The 20,236-nt window shown below is 46.8% G+C and overlaps 1 protein-coding gene across 1 annotated transcript in view; it reads left to right on the forward strand.

Moving 5' to 3' along the window:
- Positions 1 to 19,359, forward strand: part of PINX1 (PIN2 (TERF1) interacting telomerase inhibitor 1) — a 102,463-nt gene extending 83,104 nt beyond the window's left edge. Inside the window, exon 7 of the mRNA XM_075269315.1 lies at positions 18,153 to 19,359. Coding sequence (XP_075125416.1) covers positions 18,153 to 18,686 — 534 coding nt within the window. The 3' untranslated portion in view covers positions 18,687 to 19,359. The remainder of the gene's footprint in view (positions 1 to 18,152) is intronic.
- Positions 19,360 to 20,236: the final 877 nt, after the last annotated feature.

Raw genomic sequence — 20,236 nt, forward strand, 5'->3', positions numbered from 1 at the left:
GAAAGTGGCAGGAACCGTATAAAAGCAGCACTAATGACTAGAGATGAGCGAGTAGTATTCGATCGAGTAGGTATTTGATCAAATATTACGGTATTTGAAATATTCGTACTCGATCGAATACTACTAGCTATTCGCAGTAAATATTCAATTCAGAGCCAGTGTTGATTGGTCGAATGCTATACAGTGTATACAACATTGCTATAACCACGGACCTGGGAGATAGGACAAGTGACGTCCCTTACTCAGTGTCAGCAGGGCAATCCGTTAAGATAATTGTACTTTGCTGATAAAGCCATGTCTGTTATCTCTCTATGTAAACACACAGATAACACTGAGTCCATTGTGTACAAGAATCTGCAGATTATCTGACCTACAGAAGTGTTCTGTGTCCTGTTCAGCAGGAGGGAGAGGAATACTGTCTGATACACTGAGGTGGGAGAACCCCTTTAAAGCCAAGTCTTATAGAGGCCGATATCCCCAACTCTCCGTTACAGTCAGTTTTACCCAATGTTTTATTAATTTCTCAATAGGCTGACACTTTTTTTTTTGTAGAGATCACTTTTCAGCAGTCATCTCATTATCATAGAAAAAAATTTATAATATAAGCTGACATGTTTTATAGAAAGAAGGGCTGTGGAGTCTGCAGACAAAACACCAACTCCTCCATTTTATCTTCGTAAATGGCTTGCAGAAGCGGTAAAGATCCTAAAAACTCCCCCCGCCCCCATAAAGACTAGTGATTGAAATCCTATGAAAGTAAATATGTGACAACTCTAACTATACATTACTAACTATACAATATCTGTACTTGTATAATATCATTCAAAATAATGAATCCTTTTATTTTGAAGCCAGAATCGGTAACTTTTTTTCCAATTCCACCCAATCTGGGCCCATAACCAACTCTACATCTTTGTTGTAAAGGTATATTTGTTGTGAAGGTATATAGCACAAGATCCATCTCGTAAGTTCACCGTCAACCCCCTCCTGCACAGTGTATGGGAGAGTCCTTCAGGGTAAAACCAATCAAGAGTTGAGGGGTGCAGAGTAAGCGCGCACAACTGAACACTTCTCAAGGATTCTTCAACAGTTTATTACGTACAACGCGTTTCGGGCAAAGCCCTTTTTCAAGTGCAATACAAACTGAGCAGTACTCTATGCTTGATACATCGCTTTGCACAGATCACAGAACATGCCCACAACACTCTTGAATTAAAGTCATGCCATACATTAGGTTTCTATGTCCATGTGGCTGATACTAAGCAATTCTACAAAGTACGTGCCATATTATATAAAAAGGATAAGAGAAAAAATCTAAAAATAGAGAGAGTGTTTCCGTATCTGGTTTAATCAGGTGACACATTCCCTTTAAGGCAGTAAAGATTAACTATCAAAACATGGCTACGCCCTTAAAGTCACTGAAACGATGTATGTAAACAAGATTATAGTGCAGATGTGTACAAGGCTTCGAAAACCACTGCGAGATCTCTCCAAATCTTGAACATTACTAAGATTTCTGCCATTTTCTTCCCATATTCTTATTCTGTAAGTCGCTGAGTGCCTAGTACTATGAATTATGTACGCGCCAATTTCTATGCCTGTACGTTGCAGCGTACAACAACAAGATATTTGACTGATGAATTTTAGTTTCCGATCTTTTTCTTTCTTCGGCTTCATGATCAACCTAAGAGCATTTTGTGATAAAACTTTTTGGGGGGGATTCTACAGTCTAGGGCTGTTTCTCATTGTTTGTGGAAATTGGCTTAAGTGAATTTGTTATCTGCCTGGACGATGGACATATGGCCAATAGTATATCGATCAAGCCATATATCATCTCTTCCTAATGATGTCTCTCCAGGGACCGCGCTAATAAAGTTTGACTTTGATGTATCTGTTCGATGAAAGGCGACTAACATGTCAAACTGTATTCCTGGCTATAAGTGCTGGCAGACCATCATCAGTTTATCAGGACATCGAATGAAGGATCTTTCACGGATTCCCATTTATATTTTGTGCTACATTTTCACATATTTGTGCAGAAAACTTTTCAGTGTTGTCATAATTACAGTAATATTAAGTCTCAGTGTCATTACATGGTGAATCCGGCTGATGAGATAATTGTTTCTACTGACACAAATCTCATAAATCCAGAGTTCTAATCCATGTCATGTATTCTTAAAAGGAAAAAATATACCGGTGTATGCCAAGTTTAAACACCATTGTACAGTTTACTTATAGAATTGATATACATAAGACTTAAGTCACTTAGCTGATACATTAAGTTACTAATAGAGATGAGCGAACAGTGTTCTATCGAACTCATGTTCGATCGGATATTAGGCTGTTCGGCATGTTCGAATCGAATCGAACACCGCGTGGTAAAGTGCGCCATTACTCGATTCCCCTCCCACCTTCCCTGGCGCCTTTTTTGCTCCAATAACAGCGCAGGGTAGGTGGGACAGGAACTACGACACCGGTGACGTTGAAAAAAGTAGGCAAAACCCATTGGCTGCCGAAAATATGTGACCTCTAATTTAAAAGAACAGCGCCGCCCAGCTTCGCGTCATTCTGAGCTTGCAATTCACCGAGGACGGAGGTTTCCGTCCAGCTAGCTAGGGCTTAGATTCTGGGTAGGCAGGGACAGGCTAGGATAGGAAGGAGAAGACAACCAACAGCTCTTGTAAGAGCTAAATTCCAGGGAGAAGCTTGTCAGTGTAACGTGGCACTGACGGGCTCAATCGCCGCAACCCAGCTTTCCCAGGATCCTGAATGGAATACACTGTCAGTGTATTCCCGTATACCCGATATATACCCCGATACCCGTTCCAACGGTGTGCCCCCCCACCTTCACCCCAGAAATACCCTGCAAGTCCCCTAGCAATAGAATTGGGGCTATATACACCCACAATTTTTACTACTGGTATACAGTGCCATTGTCTGACTGGGAATTCAAAGAATATATTGGGAATACAAATACCCTCATTTCTTGCTACTGCCATATAGTGCCAGTTTCTGACTGGTAATTCAAAGAATATATTGGGGTTACGTGCACCCACAATTTTTACTACTGGTATACAGTGCCATTGTCTGACTGGGAATTCAAAGAGTATATTGGGAATACAAATACCCTCATTTCTTGCTACTGCCATATAGTGCCAGTTTCTGACTGGGAATTCAAAGAATATATTGGGGTTACGTGCACCCACAATTTTTACTACTGGTATACAGTGCCATTGTCTGACTGGGAATTCAAAGAATATATTGGGGTTATAAATACCCTCATTTCTTGCTACTGCCATATAGTGCCAGTTTCTGACTGGTAATTCAAAGAATATATTGGGGTTACGTGCACCCACAATTTTTACTACTGGTATACAGTGCCATTGTCTGACTGGGAATTCAAAGAGTATATTGGGAATACAAATACCCTCATTTCTTGCTACTGCCATATAGTGCCAGTTTCTGACTGGTAATTCAAAGAATATATTGGGGTTACGTGCACCCACAATTTTTACTACTGGTATACAGTGCCATTGTCTGACTGGGAATTCAAAGAATATATTGGGGTTATAAATACCCTCATTTCTTGCTACTGCCATATAGTGCCAGTTTCTGACTGGTAATTCAAAGAATATATTGGGGTTACGTGCACCCACAATTTTTACTACTGGTATACAGTGCCATTGTCTGACTGGGAATTCAAAGAGTATATTGGGAATACAAATACCCTCATTTCTTGCTACTGCCATATAGTGCCAGTGTCTGACTGGGAATTCAAAGAATATATTGGGGTTACGTGCACCCACAATTTTTACTACTGGTATACAGTGCCATTGTCTGACTGGGAATTCAAAGAATATATTGGGGTTATAAATACCCTCATTTCTTGCTACTGCCATATAGTGCCAGTTTCTGACTGGTAATTCAAAGAATATATTGGGGTTACGTGCACCCACAATTTTTACTACTAGTATACAGTGCCATTGTCTGACTGGGAATTCAAAGAATATATTGGGAATACAAATACCCTCATTTCTTGCTACTGCCATATAGTGCCAGTTTCTGACTGGGAATTCAAAGAATATATTGGGGTTACGTGCACCCACAATTTTTACTACTGGTATACAGTGCCATTGTCTGACTGGGAATTCAAAGAATATATTGGGGTTATAAATACCCTCATTTCTTGCTACTGCCATATAGTGCCAGTTTCTGACTGGTAATTCAAAGAATATATTGGGGTTACGTGCACCCACAATTTTTACTACTGGTATACAGTGCCATTGTCTGACTGGGAATTCAAAGAGTATATTGGGAATACAAATACCCTCATTTCTTGCTACTGCCATATAGTGCCAGTTTCTGACTGGGAATTCAAAGAATATATTGGGGTTACGTGCACCCACAATTTTTACTACTGGTATACAGTGCCATTGTCTGACTGGGAATTCAAAGAATATATTGGGGTTATAAATACCCTCATTTCTTGCTACTGCCATATAGTGCCAGTTTCTGACTGGTAATTCAAAGAATATATTGGGGTTACGTGCACCCACAATTTTTACTACTGGTATACAGTGCCATTGTCTGACTGGGAATTCAAAGAGTATATTGGGAATACAAATACCCTCATTTCTTGCTACTGCCATATAGTGCCAGTTTCTGACTGGTAATTCAAAGAATATATTGGGGTTACGTGCACCCACAATTTTTACTACTGGTATACAGTGCCATTGTCTGACTGGGAATTCAAAGAATATATTGGGGTTATAAATACCCTCATTTCTTGCTACTGCCATATAGTGCCAGTTTCTGACTGGTAATTCAAAGAATATATTGGGGTTACGTGCACCCACAATTTTTACTACTGGTATACAGTGCCATTGTCTGACTGGGAATTCAAAGAGTATATTGGGAATACAAATACCCTCATTTCTTGCTACTGCCATATAGTGCCAGTGTCTGACTGGGAATTCAAAGAATATATTGGGGTTACGTGCACCCACAATTTTTACTACTGGTATACAGTGCCATTGTCTGACTGGGAATTCAAAGAATATATTGGGGTTATAAATACCCTCATTTCTTGCTACTGCCATATAGTGCCAGTTTCTGACTGGTAATTCAAAGAATATATTGGGGTTACGTGCACCCACAATTTTTACTACTGGTATACAGTGCCATTGTCTGACTGGGAATTCAAAGAGTATATTGGGAATACAAATACCCTCATTTCTTGCTACTGCCATATAGTGCCAGTTTCTGACTGGGAATTCAAAGAATATATTGGGGTTACGTGCACCCACAATTTTTACTACTGGTATACAGTGCCATTGTCTGACTGGGAATTCAAAGAATATATTGGGGTTATAAATACCCTCATTTCTTGCTACTGCCATATAGTGCCAGTTTCTGACTGGTAATTCAAAGAATATATTGGGGTTACGTGCACCCACAATTTTTACTACTGGTATACAGTGCCATTGTCTGACTGGGAATTCAAAGAGTATATTGGGAATACAAATACCCTCATTTCTTGCTACTGCCATATAGTGCCAGTTTCTGACTGGTAATTCAAAGAATATATTGGGGTTACGTGCACCCACAATTTTTACTACTGGTATACAGTGCCATTGTCTGACTGGGAATTCAAAGAATATATTGGGGTTATAAATACCCTCATTTCTTGCTACTGCCATATAGTGCCAGTTTCTGACTGGTAATTCAAAGAATATATTGGGGTTACGTGCACCCACAATTTTTACTACTGGTATACAGTGCCATTGTCTGACTGGGAATTCAAAGAGTATATTGGGAATACAAATACCCTCATTTCTTGCTACTGCCATATAGTGCCAGTTTCTGACTGGGAATTCAAAGAATATATTGGGGTTACGTGCACCCACAATTTTTACTACTGGTATACAGTGCCATTGTCTGACTGGGAATTCAAAGAATATATTGGGGTTATAAATACCCTCATTTCTTGCTACTGCCATATAGTGCCAGTTTCTGACTGGTAATTCAAAGAATATATTGGGGTTACGTGCACCCACAATTTTTACTACTGGTATACAGTGCCATTGTCTGACTGGGAATTCAAAGAGTATATTGGGAATACAAATACCCTCATTTCTTGCTACTGCCATATAGTGCCAGTGTCTGACTGGGAATTCAAAGAATATATTGGGGTTACGTGCACCCACAATTTTTACTACTGGTATACAGTGCCAATTTCTAACTAGGAATTCAAAATGCGCAAGGCTCCCGGAAAGGGACGTGGACGAGGCCGTGGGCGAGGTCGGGGGAATGGTTCTGGGGAGCAAGGTAGCAGTGAAGCCACAGGGCGTCCCGTGCCTACTCCTGTGGGGCAGCAAGCATTGCGCCACTCCACAGTGCCAGGGTTGCTTGCCACATTAACTAAACTGCAGGGTACAAACCTTAGTAGGCCCGAGAACCAGGAACAGGTCTTGCAATGGCTGTCAGAGAACGCTTACAGCACATTGTCCAGCAGCCAGTCAGACTCTGCCTCCTCTCCTCCTATTACCCAACAGTCTTGTCTTCCTTCCTCCCAAAATTCCGAAGCTTTACAGAACAATAACCCAAACTGTCCCTGCTCCCCAGAGCTGTTCTCCGCTCCTTTCATTGTCCCTCAACCTGCCTCTCCACGTCACGATTCCACGAACCTAACAGAGGAGCATCTGTGTCCAGATGCTCAAACACTAGAGTCTCCTCCATCTCCGTTCGATTTGGTGGTGGATGACCAGCAACCCACCCTCATCGACGATGATGTGACGCAGTTGCCGTCAGGGCATCCAGTTGACTGGCGCATTGTGCGGGAGGAGGAGATGAGACAGGAGTTGGAAGAGGAAGTGGTGGATGATGAGGACACTGACCCGACCTGGACAGGGGGGATGTCAAGCGGGGAAAGTAGTGTGGATGTTGAGGCAGGTGCAGCACCAAAAAGGGTAGCTAGAGGCAGAGGCAGAGGTCAGCAGCTTAGGCGAAGCCAGGCCACACCCGGAATCTCCCAAGATGTTCCAGTTCGTACCCAGCCCCGAAAAACTCCCACCTCGAGGGCACGTTTCTCGAAGGTGTGGAGTTTTTTCAAGGAATGCGCCGAGGACAGATATAGTGTTGTCTGCACAATTTGCCTCTCGAAATTGATTAGGGGCTCTGAGAAGAGCAACCTGTCCACCACTTCAATGCGCCGTCATTTGGAATCCAAGCACTGGAATCAGTGGCAGGCAGCAACGGCAGGACAAAGGCCGCCTGCCGTTCACGCCACTGCCACTGCCTCTGCCTCTGCCTCTGCCACTGCCACTGCTGACTGTGCTGGCGATGCACTCCAGAGGACGAGCCAGGACACCACTTCATCTGCCTCCGCCACTTTGTTGACTTCTACCTCATCCTCCCCTGGTCCTGTCTTATCTCCTTCTCCTGCACCATCAAAGGCACCATCAGGCGTTTCTTTACAACAACCCACCATCTCTCAGACATTGGAGCGGCGGCAGAAATACACTGCTAACCACCCACACGCGCAAGCCTTGAACGCCAACATCGCTAAACTGCTGGCCCAGGAGATGTTGGCGTTCCGGCTTGTTGAAACTCCCGCCTTCCTGGACCTGATGGCAACTGCGGCACCTCGCTATGCCGTCCCTAGCCGTCACTACTTCTCCCGGTGTGCCGTCCCCGCCTTGCACCAGCACGTGTCACTCAACATCAGGCGGGCCCTTAGTTCCGCGCTTTGCACAAAGGTCCACTTGACCACCGACGCGTGGACAAGTGCATGCGGACAGGGACGCTACATTTCACTGACGGCACACTGGGTAAATGTAGTTGAGGCTGGGACTGCTTCCCAAACTGGCCCGGTGTACCTCGTCTCCCCGCCTAACATTCCTGGCAGGGACACGAGAAGAACACCCCCCTCCTCCTCCTCCTCTACCGCCTCCTCCTCCGCCTCCTCCTCCGCCACCGCCTCCTCCTCCGCTGTTAGATTGACCCCAGCTACGAGTTGGAAACGTTGCAGCACTGGCGTTGGTAGACGTCAGCAGGCTGTGCTGAAGCTGATCAGCTTGGGGGACAGACAGCACACTGCCTCCGAGGTGAGGGATGCCCTCCTCGATGAGACGGCAATATGGTTTGAGCCGCTGCACCTGGGCCCAGGCATGGTCGTTTGTGATAACGGCCGGAACCTGGTAGCAGCTCTGGAGCTTGCCGGACTCCAACATGTTCCATGCCTGGCCCACGTCTTCAACCTAGTGGTGCAACGTTTCCTAAAGAGCTACCCCAATGTTCCAGAGCTACTGGTGAAAGTGCGGCGCATGTGCGCCCACTTTCGCAAGTCGACAGTAGCCGCTGCTAGCTTAAAATCTCTCCAGCAACGCCTGCATGTGCCACAACACCGGCTTTTGTGCGACGTCCCCACACGCTGGAACTCAACGTTTCAGATGTTGAATAGAGTGGTTGAGCAGCAGAGACCTTTGATGGAATACCAGCTACAAAACCCTAGGGTGCCACAAAGTCAGCTGCCTCAGTTTCACATCCATGAGTGGCCATGGATGAGAGACCTTTGTGACATCCTACGGGTCTTTGAGGAGTCCACAAGGAGGGTGAGCTCTGAGGATGCGATGGTGAGCCTTACAATCCCGCTCTTGTGTGTTCTGAGAGAATCCCTGATTGACATCAGGGATAACTCAGATCACACAGAGGAGTTAGGGATAGCATCCGATCCGTCACAGCTGGAGAGTAGGTCCACACATCTGTCCGCTTCACTGCGTTTAATGGAGGAGGAGGAGGAGGAGGAGGAGGAGGAAGAAGAGTTGTCCGATGATGTGATGGTGATACAGGAGGCTTCCGGGCAACTTCGAATCGTCCCATTGTTGCAGCGCGGATGGGTAGACATGGAGGATGAGGAGGAAATGGAGATTGAACTTTCCGGTGGGGCCAGAGGAGTCATGCCAACTAACACTGTGGCAGACATGGCTGAGTTCATGTTGGGGTGCTTTACAACCGACAAGCGTATTGTCAAAATCATGGAGGACAACCAGTACTGGATCTTTGCTATCCTTGACCCCCGGTATAAAAACAACATCTCGTCTTTTATTCCGGTAGAGGGGAGGGCCAATCGCATCAATGCTTGCCACAGGCAATTGGTGCAGAATATGATGGAGATGTTTCCAGCATGTGACAGTGGCGGCAGGGAGGGCAGTTCCTCCAGTAGGCAACCAAGTTCTCACCGGTCCACACAAACGAGGGGCACACTGTCTAAGGTCTGGGACACCTTGATGGCACCCCCTCGCCAAAGTGCCGCCACGGAGGGTCCTAGTGTCACCAGGCGTGAGAAGTATAGGCGCATGTTGCGGGAATACCTTTCCGACCACAGCCCTGTCCTCTCCGACCCCTCTGCGCCCTACACGTATTGGGTGTCGAAGTTGGACCTGTGGCTTGAACTTGCCCTATATGCCTTGGAGGTGCTGTCCTGTCCTGCCGCCAGCGTCCTATCTGAGAGGGTGTTCAGTGCAGCCGGTGGCATCATCACTGACAAGCGCACCCGTCTGTCAGCTGAGAGTGCCGACCGGCTCACTTTGATAAAAATGAACCACCACTGGATAGAGCCTTCATTTTTGTGCCCACCTGTGTAAAGCACCCCAACATGAAACTCCATGTCTGTACTCAACCTCTCCAATTCCTCCGCATCCTCATACTCATCCACCATAAGCGTTGCACAATTCTGCTAATACTAGGCTCCCTCCAACATGATTTCCCCCAACTCTGCTGGTTAGAGGCTCCCTCCACCCTGATTTCCACCAACTCTGCTGGTTAGAGGCTCCCTCCACCCTGCTTTCCCACAACTCTGCTGGTTAGAGGCTCCTTCCACCATGAATTTGCCCAAACTGGGCTGTTTAGAGGCTCCCTCCACCATGAATTGGTCCAAACTGGGCTGGTTAGAGGCTCCCTCCACCATTAATTGGTCCAAACTGGGCTGGTTAGAGGCTCCCTCCACCATGAATTTGCCCAAACTGGGCTGTTTAGAGGCTCCCTCCACCATGAATTTGCCCAAACTGGGCTGTTTAGAGGCTCCCTCCACCATGAATTGGTCCAAACTGGGTTTTTTAGAGGCTCCCTCCACCATGAATTGGTCCAAACTGGGGTGGTTAGAGGCTCCCTCCACCATTAATTGGTCCAAACTGGGCTGGTTAGAGGCTCCCTCCACCATGAATTGGTCCAAACTGGGCTGGTTAGAGGCTCCCTCCACCATGAATTGGTCCAAACTGGGGTGGTTAGAGGCTCCCTCCACCATTAATTGGTCCAAACTGGGCTGGTTAGAGGCTCCCTCCACCATTAATTGGTCCAAACTGGGCTGGTTAGAGGCTCCCTCCACCATGAATTTGCCCAAACTGGGCTGTTTAGAGGCTCCCTCCACCATTAATTGGTCCAAACTGGGCTGGTTAGAGGCTCCCTCCACAATTAATTGGTCCAAACTGGGCTAATTAGAGGCTCCCTCCACCATGAATTGGTCCAAACTGGGTTTTTTAGAGGCTCCCTCCACCATGAATTTGCCCAAACTGGGCTGTTTAGAGGCTCCCTCCACCATGAATTGGTCCAAACTGGGCTGGTTAGAGGCTCCCTCCACCATGAATTTCCCAAAACTTGGCTGTTTAGAGGCTCCCTCCACCATTAATTGGTCCAAACTGGGCTGGTTAGAGGCTCCCTCCACCATGAATTGGTCCAAACTGGGGTTTTTAGAGGCTCCCTCCACCATGAATTGGTCCAAACTTGGCTGTTTAGAGGCTCCCTCCACCATGAATTGGTCCAAACTGGGGTGGTTAGAGGCTCCCTCCACCATTAATTGGTCCAAACTGGGCTGGTTAGAGGCTCCCTCCACCATTAATTGGTCCAAACTGGGCTGGTTAGAGGCTCCCTCCACCATGAATTTGCCCAAACTGGGCTGTTTAGAGGCTCCCTCCACCATGAATTTGCCCAAACTGGGCTGGTTAGAGGCTCCCTCCACCATGAATTGGTCCAAACGGGTTTTTAGAGGCTCCCTTCACCATGAATTGGTCCAAACTTGGCTGTTTAGAGGCTCCCTCCACCATGAATTGGTCCAAACTGGGGTGGTTAGAGGCTCCCTCCACCATTAATTGGTCCAAACTGGGCTGGTTAGAGGCTCCCTCCACCATTAATTGGTCCAAACTGGGCTGGTTAGAGGCTCCCTCCACCATGAATTGGTCCAAACTGGGGTTTTTAGAGGCTCCCTCCACCATGAATTGGTCCAAACTTGGCTGTTTAGAGGCTCCCTCCACCATTAATTGGTCCAAACTGGGCTGGTTAGAGGCTCCCTCCACCATGAATTGGTCCAAACTGGGTTTTTTAGAGGCTCCCTCCACCATGAATTTGCCCAAACTGGGCTGTTTAGAGGCTCCCTCCACCATGAATTGGTCCAAACTGGGTTTTTTAGAGGCTCCCTCCACCATGAATTGGTCCAAACTGGGCTGGTTAGAGGCTCCCTCCACCATGAATTGGTCCAAACTGGGGTGGTTAGAGGCTCCCTCCACCATTAATTGGTCCAAACTGGGCTGGTTAGAGGCTCCCTCCACCATTAATTGGTCCAAACTGGGCTGGTTAGAGGCTCCCTCCACCATGAATTTGCCCAAACTGGGCTGTTTAGAGGCTCCCTCCACCATTAATTGGTCCAAACTGGGCTGGTTAGAGGCTCCCTCCACAATTAATTGGTCCAAACTGGGCTAATTAGAGGCTCCCTCCACCATGAATTGGTCCAAACTGGGTTTTTTAGAGGCTCCCTCCACCATGAATTTGCCCAAACTGGGCTGTTTAGAGGCTCCCTCCACCATGAATTGGTCCAAACTGGGCTGGTTAGAGGCTCCCTCCACCATGAATTTCCCAAAACTTGGCTGTTTAGAGGCTCCCTCCACCATTAATTGGTCCAAACTGGGCTGGTTAGAGGCTCCCTCCACCATGAATTGGTCCAAACTGGGCTGGTTAGAGGCTCCCTCCACCATTAATTGGTCCAAACTGGGCTGGTTAGAGGCTCCCTCCACCATGAATTTGCCCAAACTGGGCTGGTTAGAGGCTCCCTCCACCATGAATTGGTCCAAACTGGGTTTTTTAGAGGCTCCCTCCACCATGAATTTGCCCAAACTGGGCTGGTTAGAGGCTCCCTCCACCATGAATTGGTCCAAACTGGGCTGGTTAGAGGCTCCCTCCACCATGAATTTGCCCAAACTGGGCTGTTTAGAGGCTCCCTCCACCATTAATTGGTCCAAACTGGGCTGGTTAGAGGCTCCCTCCACCATGAATTTGCCCAAACTGGGCTGTTTAGAGGCTCCCTCCACCATGAATTGGTCCAAACTGGGTTTTTTAGAGGCTCCCTCCACCATGAATTGGTCCAAACTGGGCTGGTTAGAGGCTCCCTCCACCATGAATTTCCCAAAACTTGGCTGTTTAGAGGCTCCCTCCACCATTAATTGGTCCAAACTGGGCTGGTTAGAGGCTCCCTCCACCATGAATTGGTCCAAACTGGGGTTTTTAGAGGCTCCCTCCACCATGAATTGGTCCAAACTTGGCTGTTTAGAGGCTCCCTCCACCATGAATTGGTCCAAACTGGGGTGGTTAGAGGCTCCCTCCACCATTAATTGGTCCAAACTGGGCTGGTTAGAGGCTCCCTCCACCATTAATTGGTCCAAACTGGGCTGGTTAGAGGCTCCCTCCACCATGAATTTGCCCAAACTGGGCTGTTTAGAGGCTCCCTCCACCATGAATTTGCCCAAACTGGGCTGGTTAGAGGCTCCCTCCACCATGAATTGGTCCAAACGGGTTTTTAGAGGCTCCCTTCACCATGAATTGGTCCAAACTTGGCTGTTTAGAGGCTCCCTCCACCATGAATTGGTCCAAACTGGGGTGGTTAGAGGCTCCCTCCACCATTAATTGGTCCAAACTGGGCTGGTTAGAGGCTCCCTCCACCATTAATTGGTCCAAACTGGGCTGGTTAGAGGCTCCCTCCACCATGAATTGGTCCAAACTGGGGTTTTTAGAGGCTCCCTCCACCATGAATTAGTCCAAACTTGGCTGTTTAGAGGCTCCCTCCACCATTAATTGGTCCAAACTGGGCTGGTTAGAGGCTCCCTCCACCATGAATTGGTCCAAACTGGGTTTTTTAGAGGCTCCCTCCACCATGAATTTGCCCAAACTGGGCTGTTTAGAGGCTCCCTCCACCATGAATTGGTCCAAACTGGGTTTTTTAGAGGCTCCCTCCACCATGAATTGGTCCAAACTGGGCTGGTTAGAGGCTCCCTCCACCATGAATTGGTCCAAACTGGGGTGGTTAGAGGCTCCCTCCACCATTAATTGGTCCAAACTGGGCTGGTTAGAGGCTCCCTCCACCATTAATTGGTCCAAACTGGGCTGGTTAGAGGCTCCCTCCACCATGAATTTGCCCAAACTGGGCTGTTTAGAGGCTCCCTCCACCATTAATTGGTCCAAACTGGGCTGGTTAGAGGCTCCCTCCACAATTAATTGGTCCAAACTGGGCTAATTAGAGGCTCCCTCCACCATGAATTGGTCCAAACTGGGTTTTTTAGAGGCTCCCTCCACCATGAATTTGCCCAAACTGGGCTGTTTAGAGGCTCCCTCCACCATGAATTGGTCCAAACTGGGCTGGTTAGAGGCTCCCTCCACCATGAATTGGTCCAAACTGGGTTTTTTAGAGGCTCCCTCCACCATGAATTGGTCCAAACTGGGCTGGTTAGAGGCTCCCTCCACCATGAATTTCCCAAAACTTGGCTGTTTAGAGGCTCCCTCCACCATTAATTGGTCCAAACTGGGCTGGTTAGAGGCTCCCTCCACCATGAATTGGTCCAAACTGGGGTTTTTAGAGGCTCCCTCCACCATGAATTGGTCCAAACTTGGCTGTTTAGAGGCTCCCTCCACCATGAATTGGTCCAAACTGGGGTGGTTAGAGGCTCCCTCCACCATTAATTGGTCCAAACTGGGCTGGTTAGAGGCTCCCTCCACCATTAATTGGTCCAAACTGGGCTGGTTAGAGGCTCCCTCCACCATGAATTTGCCCAAACTGGGCTGTTTAGAGGCTCCCTCCACCATGAATTTGCCCAAACTGGGCTGGTTAGAGGCTCCCTCCACCATGAATTGGTCCAAACGGGTTTTTAGAGGCTCCCTTCACCATGAATTGGTCCAAACTTGGCTGTTTAGAGGCTCCCTCCACCATGAATTGGTCCAAACTGGGGTGGTTAGAGGCTCCCTCCACCATTAATTGGTCCAAACTGGGCTGGTTAGAGGCTCCCTCCACCATTAATTGGTCCAAACTGGGCTGGTTAGAGGCTCCCTCCACCATGAATTGGTCCAAACTGGGGTTTTTAGAGGCTCCCTCCACCATGAATTGGTCCAAACTTGGCTGTTTAGAGGCTCCCTCCACCATTAATTGGTCCAAACTGGGCTGGTTAGAGGCTCCCTCCACCATGAATTGGTCCAAACTGGGTTTTTTAGAGGCTCCCTCCACCATGAATTTGCCCAAACTGGGCTGTTTAGAGGCTCCCTCCACCATGAATTGGTCCAAACTGGGTTTTTTAGAGGCTCCCTCCACCATGAATTGGTCCAAACTGGGCTGGTTAGAGGCTCCCTCCACCATGAATTGGTCCAAACTGGGGTGGTTAGAGGCTCCCTCCACCATTAATTGGTCCAAACTGGGCTGGTTAGAGGCTCCCTCCACCATTAATTGGTCCAAACTGGGCTGGTTAGAGGCTCCCTCCACCATGAATTTGCCCAAACTGGGCTGTTTAGAGGCTCCCTCCACCATTAATTGGTCCAAACTGGGCTGGTTAGAGGCTCCCTCCACAATTAATTGGTCCAAACTGGGCTAATTAGAGGCTCCCTCCACCATGAATTGGTCCAAACTGGGTTTTTTAGAGGCTCCCTCCACCATGAATTTGCCCAAACTGGGCTGTTTAGAGGCTCCCTCCACCATGAATTGGTCCAAACTGGGCTGGTTAGAGGCTCCCTCCACCATGAATTTCCCAAAACTTGGCTGTTTAGAGGCTCCCTCCACCATTAATTGGTCCAAACTGGGCTGGTTAGAGGCTCCCTCCACCATGAATTGGTCCAAACTGGGCTGGTTAGAGGCTCCCTCCACCATTAATTGGTCCAAACTGGGCTGGTTAGAGGCTCCCTCCACCATGAATTTGCCCAAACTGGGCTGGTTAGAGGCTCCCTCCACCATGAATTGGTCCAAACTGGGTTTTTTAGAGGCTCCCTCCACCATGAATTTGCCCAAACTGGGCTGGTTAGAGGCTCCCTCCACCATGAATTGGTCCAAACTGGGCTGGTTAGAGGCTCCCTCCACCATGAATTTGCCCAAACTGGGCTGTTTAGAGGCTCCCTCCACCATTAATTGGTCCAAACTGGGCTGGTTAGAGGCTCCCTCCACCATGAATTTGCCCAAACTGGGCTGTTTAGAGGCTCCCTCCACCATGAATTGGTCCAAACTGGGTTTTTTAGAGGCTCCCTCCACCATGAATTGGTCCAAACTGGGCTGGTTAGAGGCTCCCTCCACCATGAATTTCCCAAAACTTGGCTGTTTAGAGGCTCCCTCCACCATGAATTGGTCCAAACTGGGCTGGTTAGAGGCTCCCTCCACCATGAATTTCCCAAAACTTGGCTGTTTAGAGGCTCCCTCCACCATGAATTGGTCCAAACTGGGCTGGTTAGAGGCTCCCTCCACCATTAATTGGTCCAAACTGGGCTGGTTAGAGGCTCCCTCCACCATGAATTGGTCCAAACTGGGTTTTTTAGAGGCTCCCTCCACCATGAATTTGCCCAAACTGGGCTGTTTAGAGGCTCCCTCCACCATGAATTGGTTCAAACTGGGCTGGTTAGAGGCTCCCTCCACCATTAATTGGTCCAAACTGGGCTGGTTAGAGGCTCCCTCCACCATTAATTGGTCCAAACTGGGCTGGTTAGAGGCTCCCTCCACCATGAATTTGCCCAAACTGGGCTGGTTAGAGGCTCCCTCCACCATGAATTGGTCCAAACTGGGTTTTTTAGAGGCTCCCTCCACCATGAATTTGCCCAAACTGGGCTGGTTAGAGGCTCCCTCCACCATGAATTGGTCCAAACTGGGGTTTTTAGAGGCTCCCTCCACCATGAATTTGCCCAAACTGGGGTGTTTAGAGGCTCCCTCCACCATGAATTTGCCCAAACTCTGCTGGTTAGAGGCTCAATCCACCCTGATTTTCAAAACAAATGTTGGTGCCAACCTCAACTTACTACAAGGGCCAAATTCACTGCTGGTGACAAGCTCTCCTCACTGCAAGTGCCAAATACACATGTTTCAAGGTGTTTTCCTACTGTCAGAGAGGTGGTATTGAGTGTGTAAAGTGTGTAGTTGTTAGGCTGTGATGTTGGGGTAATAGAGGGTCTTTGGTGTGTTAGATGCCCCCAGACATGCTTCCCCTGCTGTCCCAGTGTCATTCCAGAGGTGTTGGCATCATTTCCTGGGGTGTCATAGTGGACTTGGTGACCCTCCAGACACGGATTTGGGTTTCCCCCTTAACGAGTATCTGTTCCCCATAGACTATAATGGGGTTCGAAACCCGTTCGAACACACGAACATTGAGCGGCTGTTCGAATCGAATTTCGAACCTCGAACATTTTAGTGTTCGCTCATCTCTAGTTACTAACCTTGTCCTGATCCTGAGTTACATCCTGTATTATACTCCAGAGCTGCGCTCACTATTCTGCTGGTGCAGTCACTGTGTACATACATTACATTACTTATCCTGTATTATACTCCAGAGCTGCGCTCACTATTCTGCTGGTGCAGTCACTGTGTACATACATTACATTACTTATCCTGTATTATACTCCAGAGCTGCGCTCACTATTCTGCTGGTACAGTCACTGTGTACATACATTACATTACTTATCCTGTATTATACCCCAGAGCTGCGCTCACTATTCTGCTGGTGCAGTCACTGTGCGCATACATTACATTACTTATCCTGTATTATACTCCAGAGCTGCGCTCACTATTCTGCTGGTGCAGTCACTGTGCGCATACATTACATTACTTCTCCTGTATTATACCCCAGAGCTGCGCTCACTATTCTGCTGGTGCAGTCACTGTGTACATACATTACATTACTTATCCTGTATTATACTCCAGAGCTGCACTCACTATTCTGCTGGTACAGTCACTGTGTACATACATTACATTACTTATCCTGTACTGATCGTGAGTTACCGTACATCCTGTATTATACTCCAGAGCTGCACTCACTATTCTGCTGGTGCAGTCACTGTGTACATACATTACATTACTTATCCTGTACTGATCCTGAGTTACATCCTGTATTATACTCCAGAGCTGCACTCACTATTCTGCTGGTGCAGTCACTGTGTACATACATTACATTACTTATCCTGTATTATACTCCAGAGCTGCACTCACTATTCTGCTGGTGCAGTCACTGTGTACATACATTACATTACTTATCCTGTATTATACTCCAGAGCTGCACTCACTATTCTGCTGGTGCAGTCACTGTGTACATACATTACATTACTTATCCTGTATTATACTCCAGAGCTGCGCTCACTATTCTGCTGGTGCAGTCACTGTGTACGGGTCTCCGTTCTCAGCTTTCCGTCTTCTGCATGCAGAAGACGGAAAGCTGTCAGACCGGGTCCGGCCGTGAGCGGCGGTGAGTGGTTTATGCTCTCCGCCGCGAAACTGTTTTTTTTAAATCGGACACAGAGTACTGCATGTCCGACTCTGTCTGATTTAAAAAAAAAAAAAAAAAAACAGTTTCGCGGCGGAGAGCATGAAACGGTCACCGCCGCTCACGGCCGGACTTCTTTCATATCCATTCAAATGAATGGGTATGAAAGAGTCCTGCAGGTTTCCGTCCCCTGCCTCAGTTTTGTGCAGGAAACAGAAACCTGCAGAACGGAGACCGGGTGCAGATGTGAACGAGCCCTTACGTGATGTGACTTTTTGCATATCAGTTTTATACATTAAATATCAAATAGTCTTGAACTGTAGAGGTGCACTTTAATGGCAAATATATGCATACCTCCCTTTTCTTCAGAAGTTTTGATGTTTCTTTTCTTTTTTTCAGGAAAACTCCGATTCTGAACCAGAGGAAACTGAGAGTAAAAGTCCAAGCCCCACCGCTGACGTTGAGCCAGGAAACACAGTGACAAGTTCGCTATCTGTAAATGAATACTTTGCCAAGCGAATGGCAGAGCTTAAAAAATCATACGGCAAGCGTACCGAGAGTGTCCCTAAGAGTGCAGAACAAGGCCCAGAAGACTCCAAGACATCCAAGAAGAAGAAACGCAGAAAGAATGATAATGATGACTGCCCAGAGGAACCCAAATTAGAAGAGAATCTCCAAGATGAAGACCGTGAAGACACCACAGATTATCTAGAGAAAAGAAGAAAGTCCAAGAGCAAAAGAAAAGACAAAATGTTAGTTGTGGAAAACTCTGAGAACCACGAGGAGGCAGAAGACCAAGACGAGACACTGAGGAAGAAGAAGAAAAACAAAAGGAAAAAAGAGTTGGAGACAGAAGAGACGTCAACTCCTGAACAAGACGTCAACACAGATCAACCCAAGAAAAAGAAGAAGAAGAAGCGAAAGGAACCTTAGAACATGGAACATAAGTCACATCTCACTGCCCAGGGCCGTACGGAATGACAGACATTAGCACATTGGTGTTTTCTGATGGACTGAAATGCAATATTGTACAAAAGTTTTAGATAGGTGAAGGAAAAAATGCAATAAAATAAAGTTCTCAATAATAGAAGGGTTAATAGTTTATCAATTAAAATTAAGTGAATGAAGAAAAAGAAATCTGTGACCTTTGCCCTTTGCCGTCCATCACTTCTTCTCGGTACAGACACTTTTTGGCAGAAGTCAGCAAGGAGGTTGTTAGAGAACTAAGCACAGTTGTAGGCTTTCTTCAATCCGTCTGTCTCTTCATGTCATCTCGGACAGACTAGATGATGCTGAGATCTGTGGGGGCCATATCATCACTTCCAGGACTCCTCCTTCAAAGAGCAAAGGTCACATGGGATTGACATTTCTCTTCATTCACTTTAATTTTGGTAACTGACAAAAATAAACGGTTAACACTTCTATATCTGGAAGCATTCCAAACCTGCCTAAGACTTCTGCACAGTACTGTATAGCTGTGGCCTTTCTGTCATGTGCCTGTGGGGTTCTGAATTTTCAGATAAAACCCCATGTATGAAATGTAAAAATCTAGGAAGTTTTAACATTACCTTTAACTAATTCAAATAAACAGTCCGGCAAACTTTTCTTTCAGTGTTTATAGTCGGTTATTGCGCTGCAGCAAGTTATCAGATTCCGTTTATACCGTCCTGAGTCTGTATATAATGATACACCAATATTACATGTACTGGATAATCTTTCATCTCATTGATATAATGCAGATGATATCAGATGATAGGTGACTGATAAAGCAGCGATACAAGTCTTCATTCAGTACCATGATATTATACATTACTATGGGAAGTCGGAGTGCCCAAGACAAGTATCCTACTAGTATTCTAAGTGTTTGTGCGTTTCGATATTTTTTTCCTCAATCACGCAAAAAAGGCTGAACGGATTTGAATGAAATTTGGCACATAGTTTGTAACCTGGAGTAACACATAAGCTGCTTCAGGAGCAATGTAATATAGTATGTGAATATAAATTCATAACAGTCATGAAGCTATGTCATTTACCAGGATAAAAAGTAGCCTATCTCAGGATCTGGTAAAGCCAAGTCTGTTATCTCTCTATGTAAACACTCAGCTAACAATCAGTGGATTGTGTACATGCATTTGCATATTATTTGATCTGCTCCAGGCAGTGCTGACAAACTGGATGGGAAAACACCTTTAATCCAAATTGGCAGTTTGCTACTTTTAAACATGTCGGGGAAAAAGAAAATCTAATTTGTTGCAAAACTCTAAAACAACGAGAGCTATGAAGGAGCCAGAAGTCACAGAGTTCTCCTGAAGCGGAGCTGAGAAGGATCATCGATGCCAACCCGCTCATTATATGGCTTCCTAGTGAGCTACTGAGATCCTGGAACAATCACAGGCACAGTACGAGGAATAAGTTCAGTGGCAGGCCAGCTTGACAGCTGCCAAAACGCCGGAGCATGCAGATCATCGACACCAACATCACGC

Source organism: Leptodactylus fuscus, chromosome 3, assembly GCF_031893055.1.
Source record: "Leptodactylus fuscus isolate aLepFus1 chromosome 3, aLepFus1.hap2, whole genome shotgun sequence".
Lineage (NCBI taxonomy): Eukaryota > Metazoa > Chordata > Amphibia > Anura > Leptodactylidae > Leptodactylus > Leptodactylus fuscus.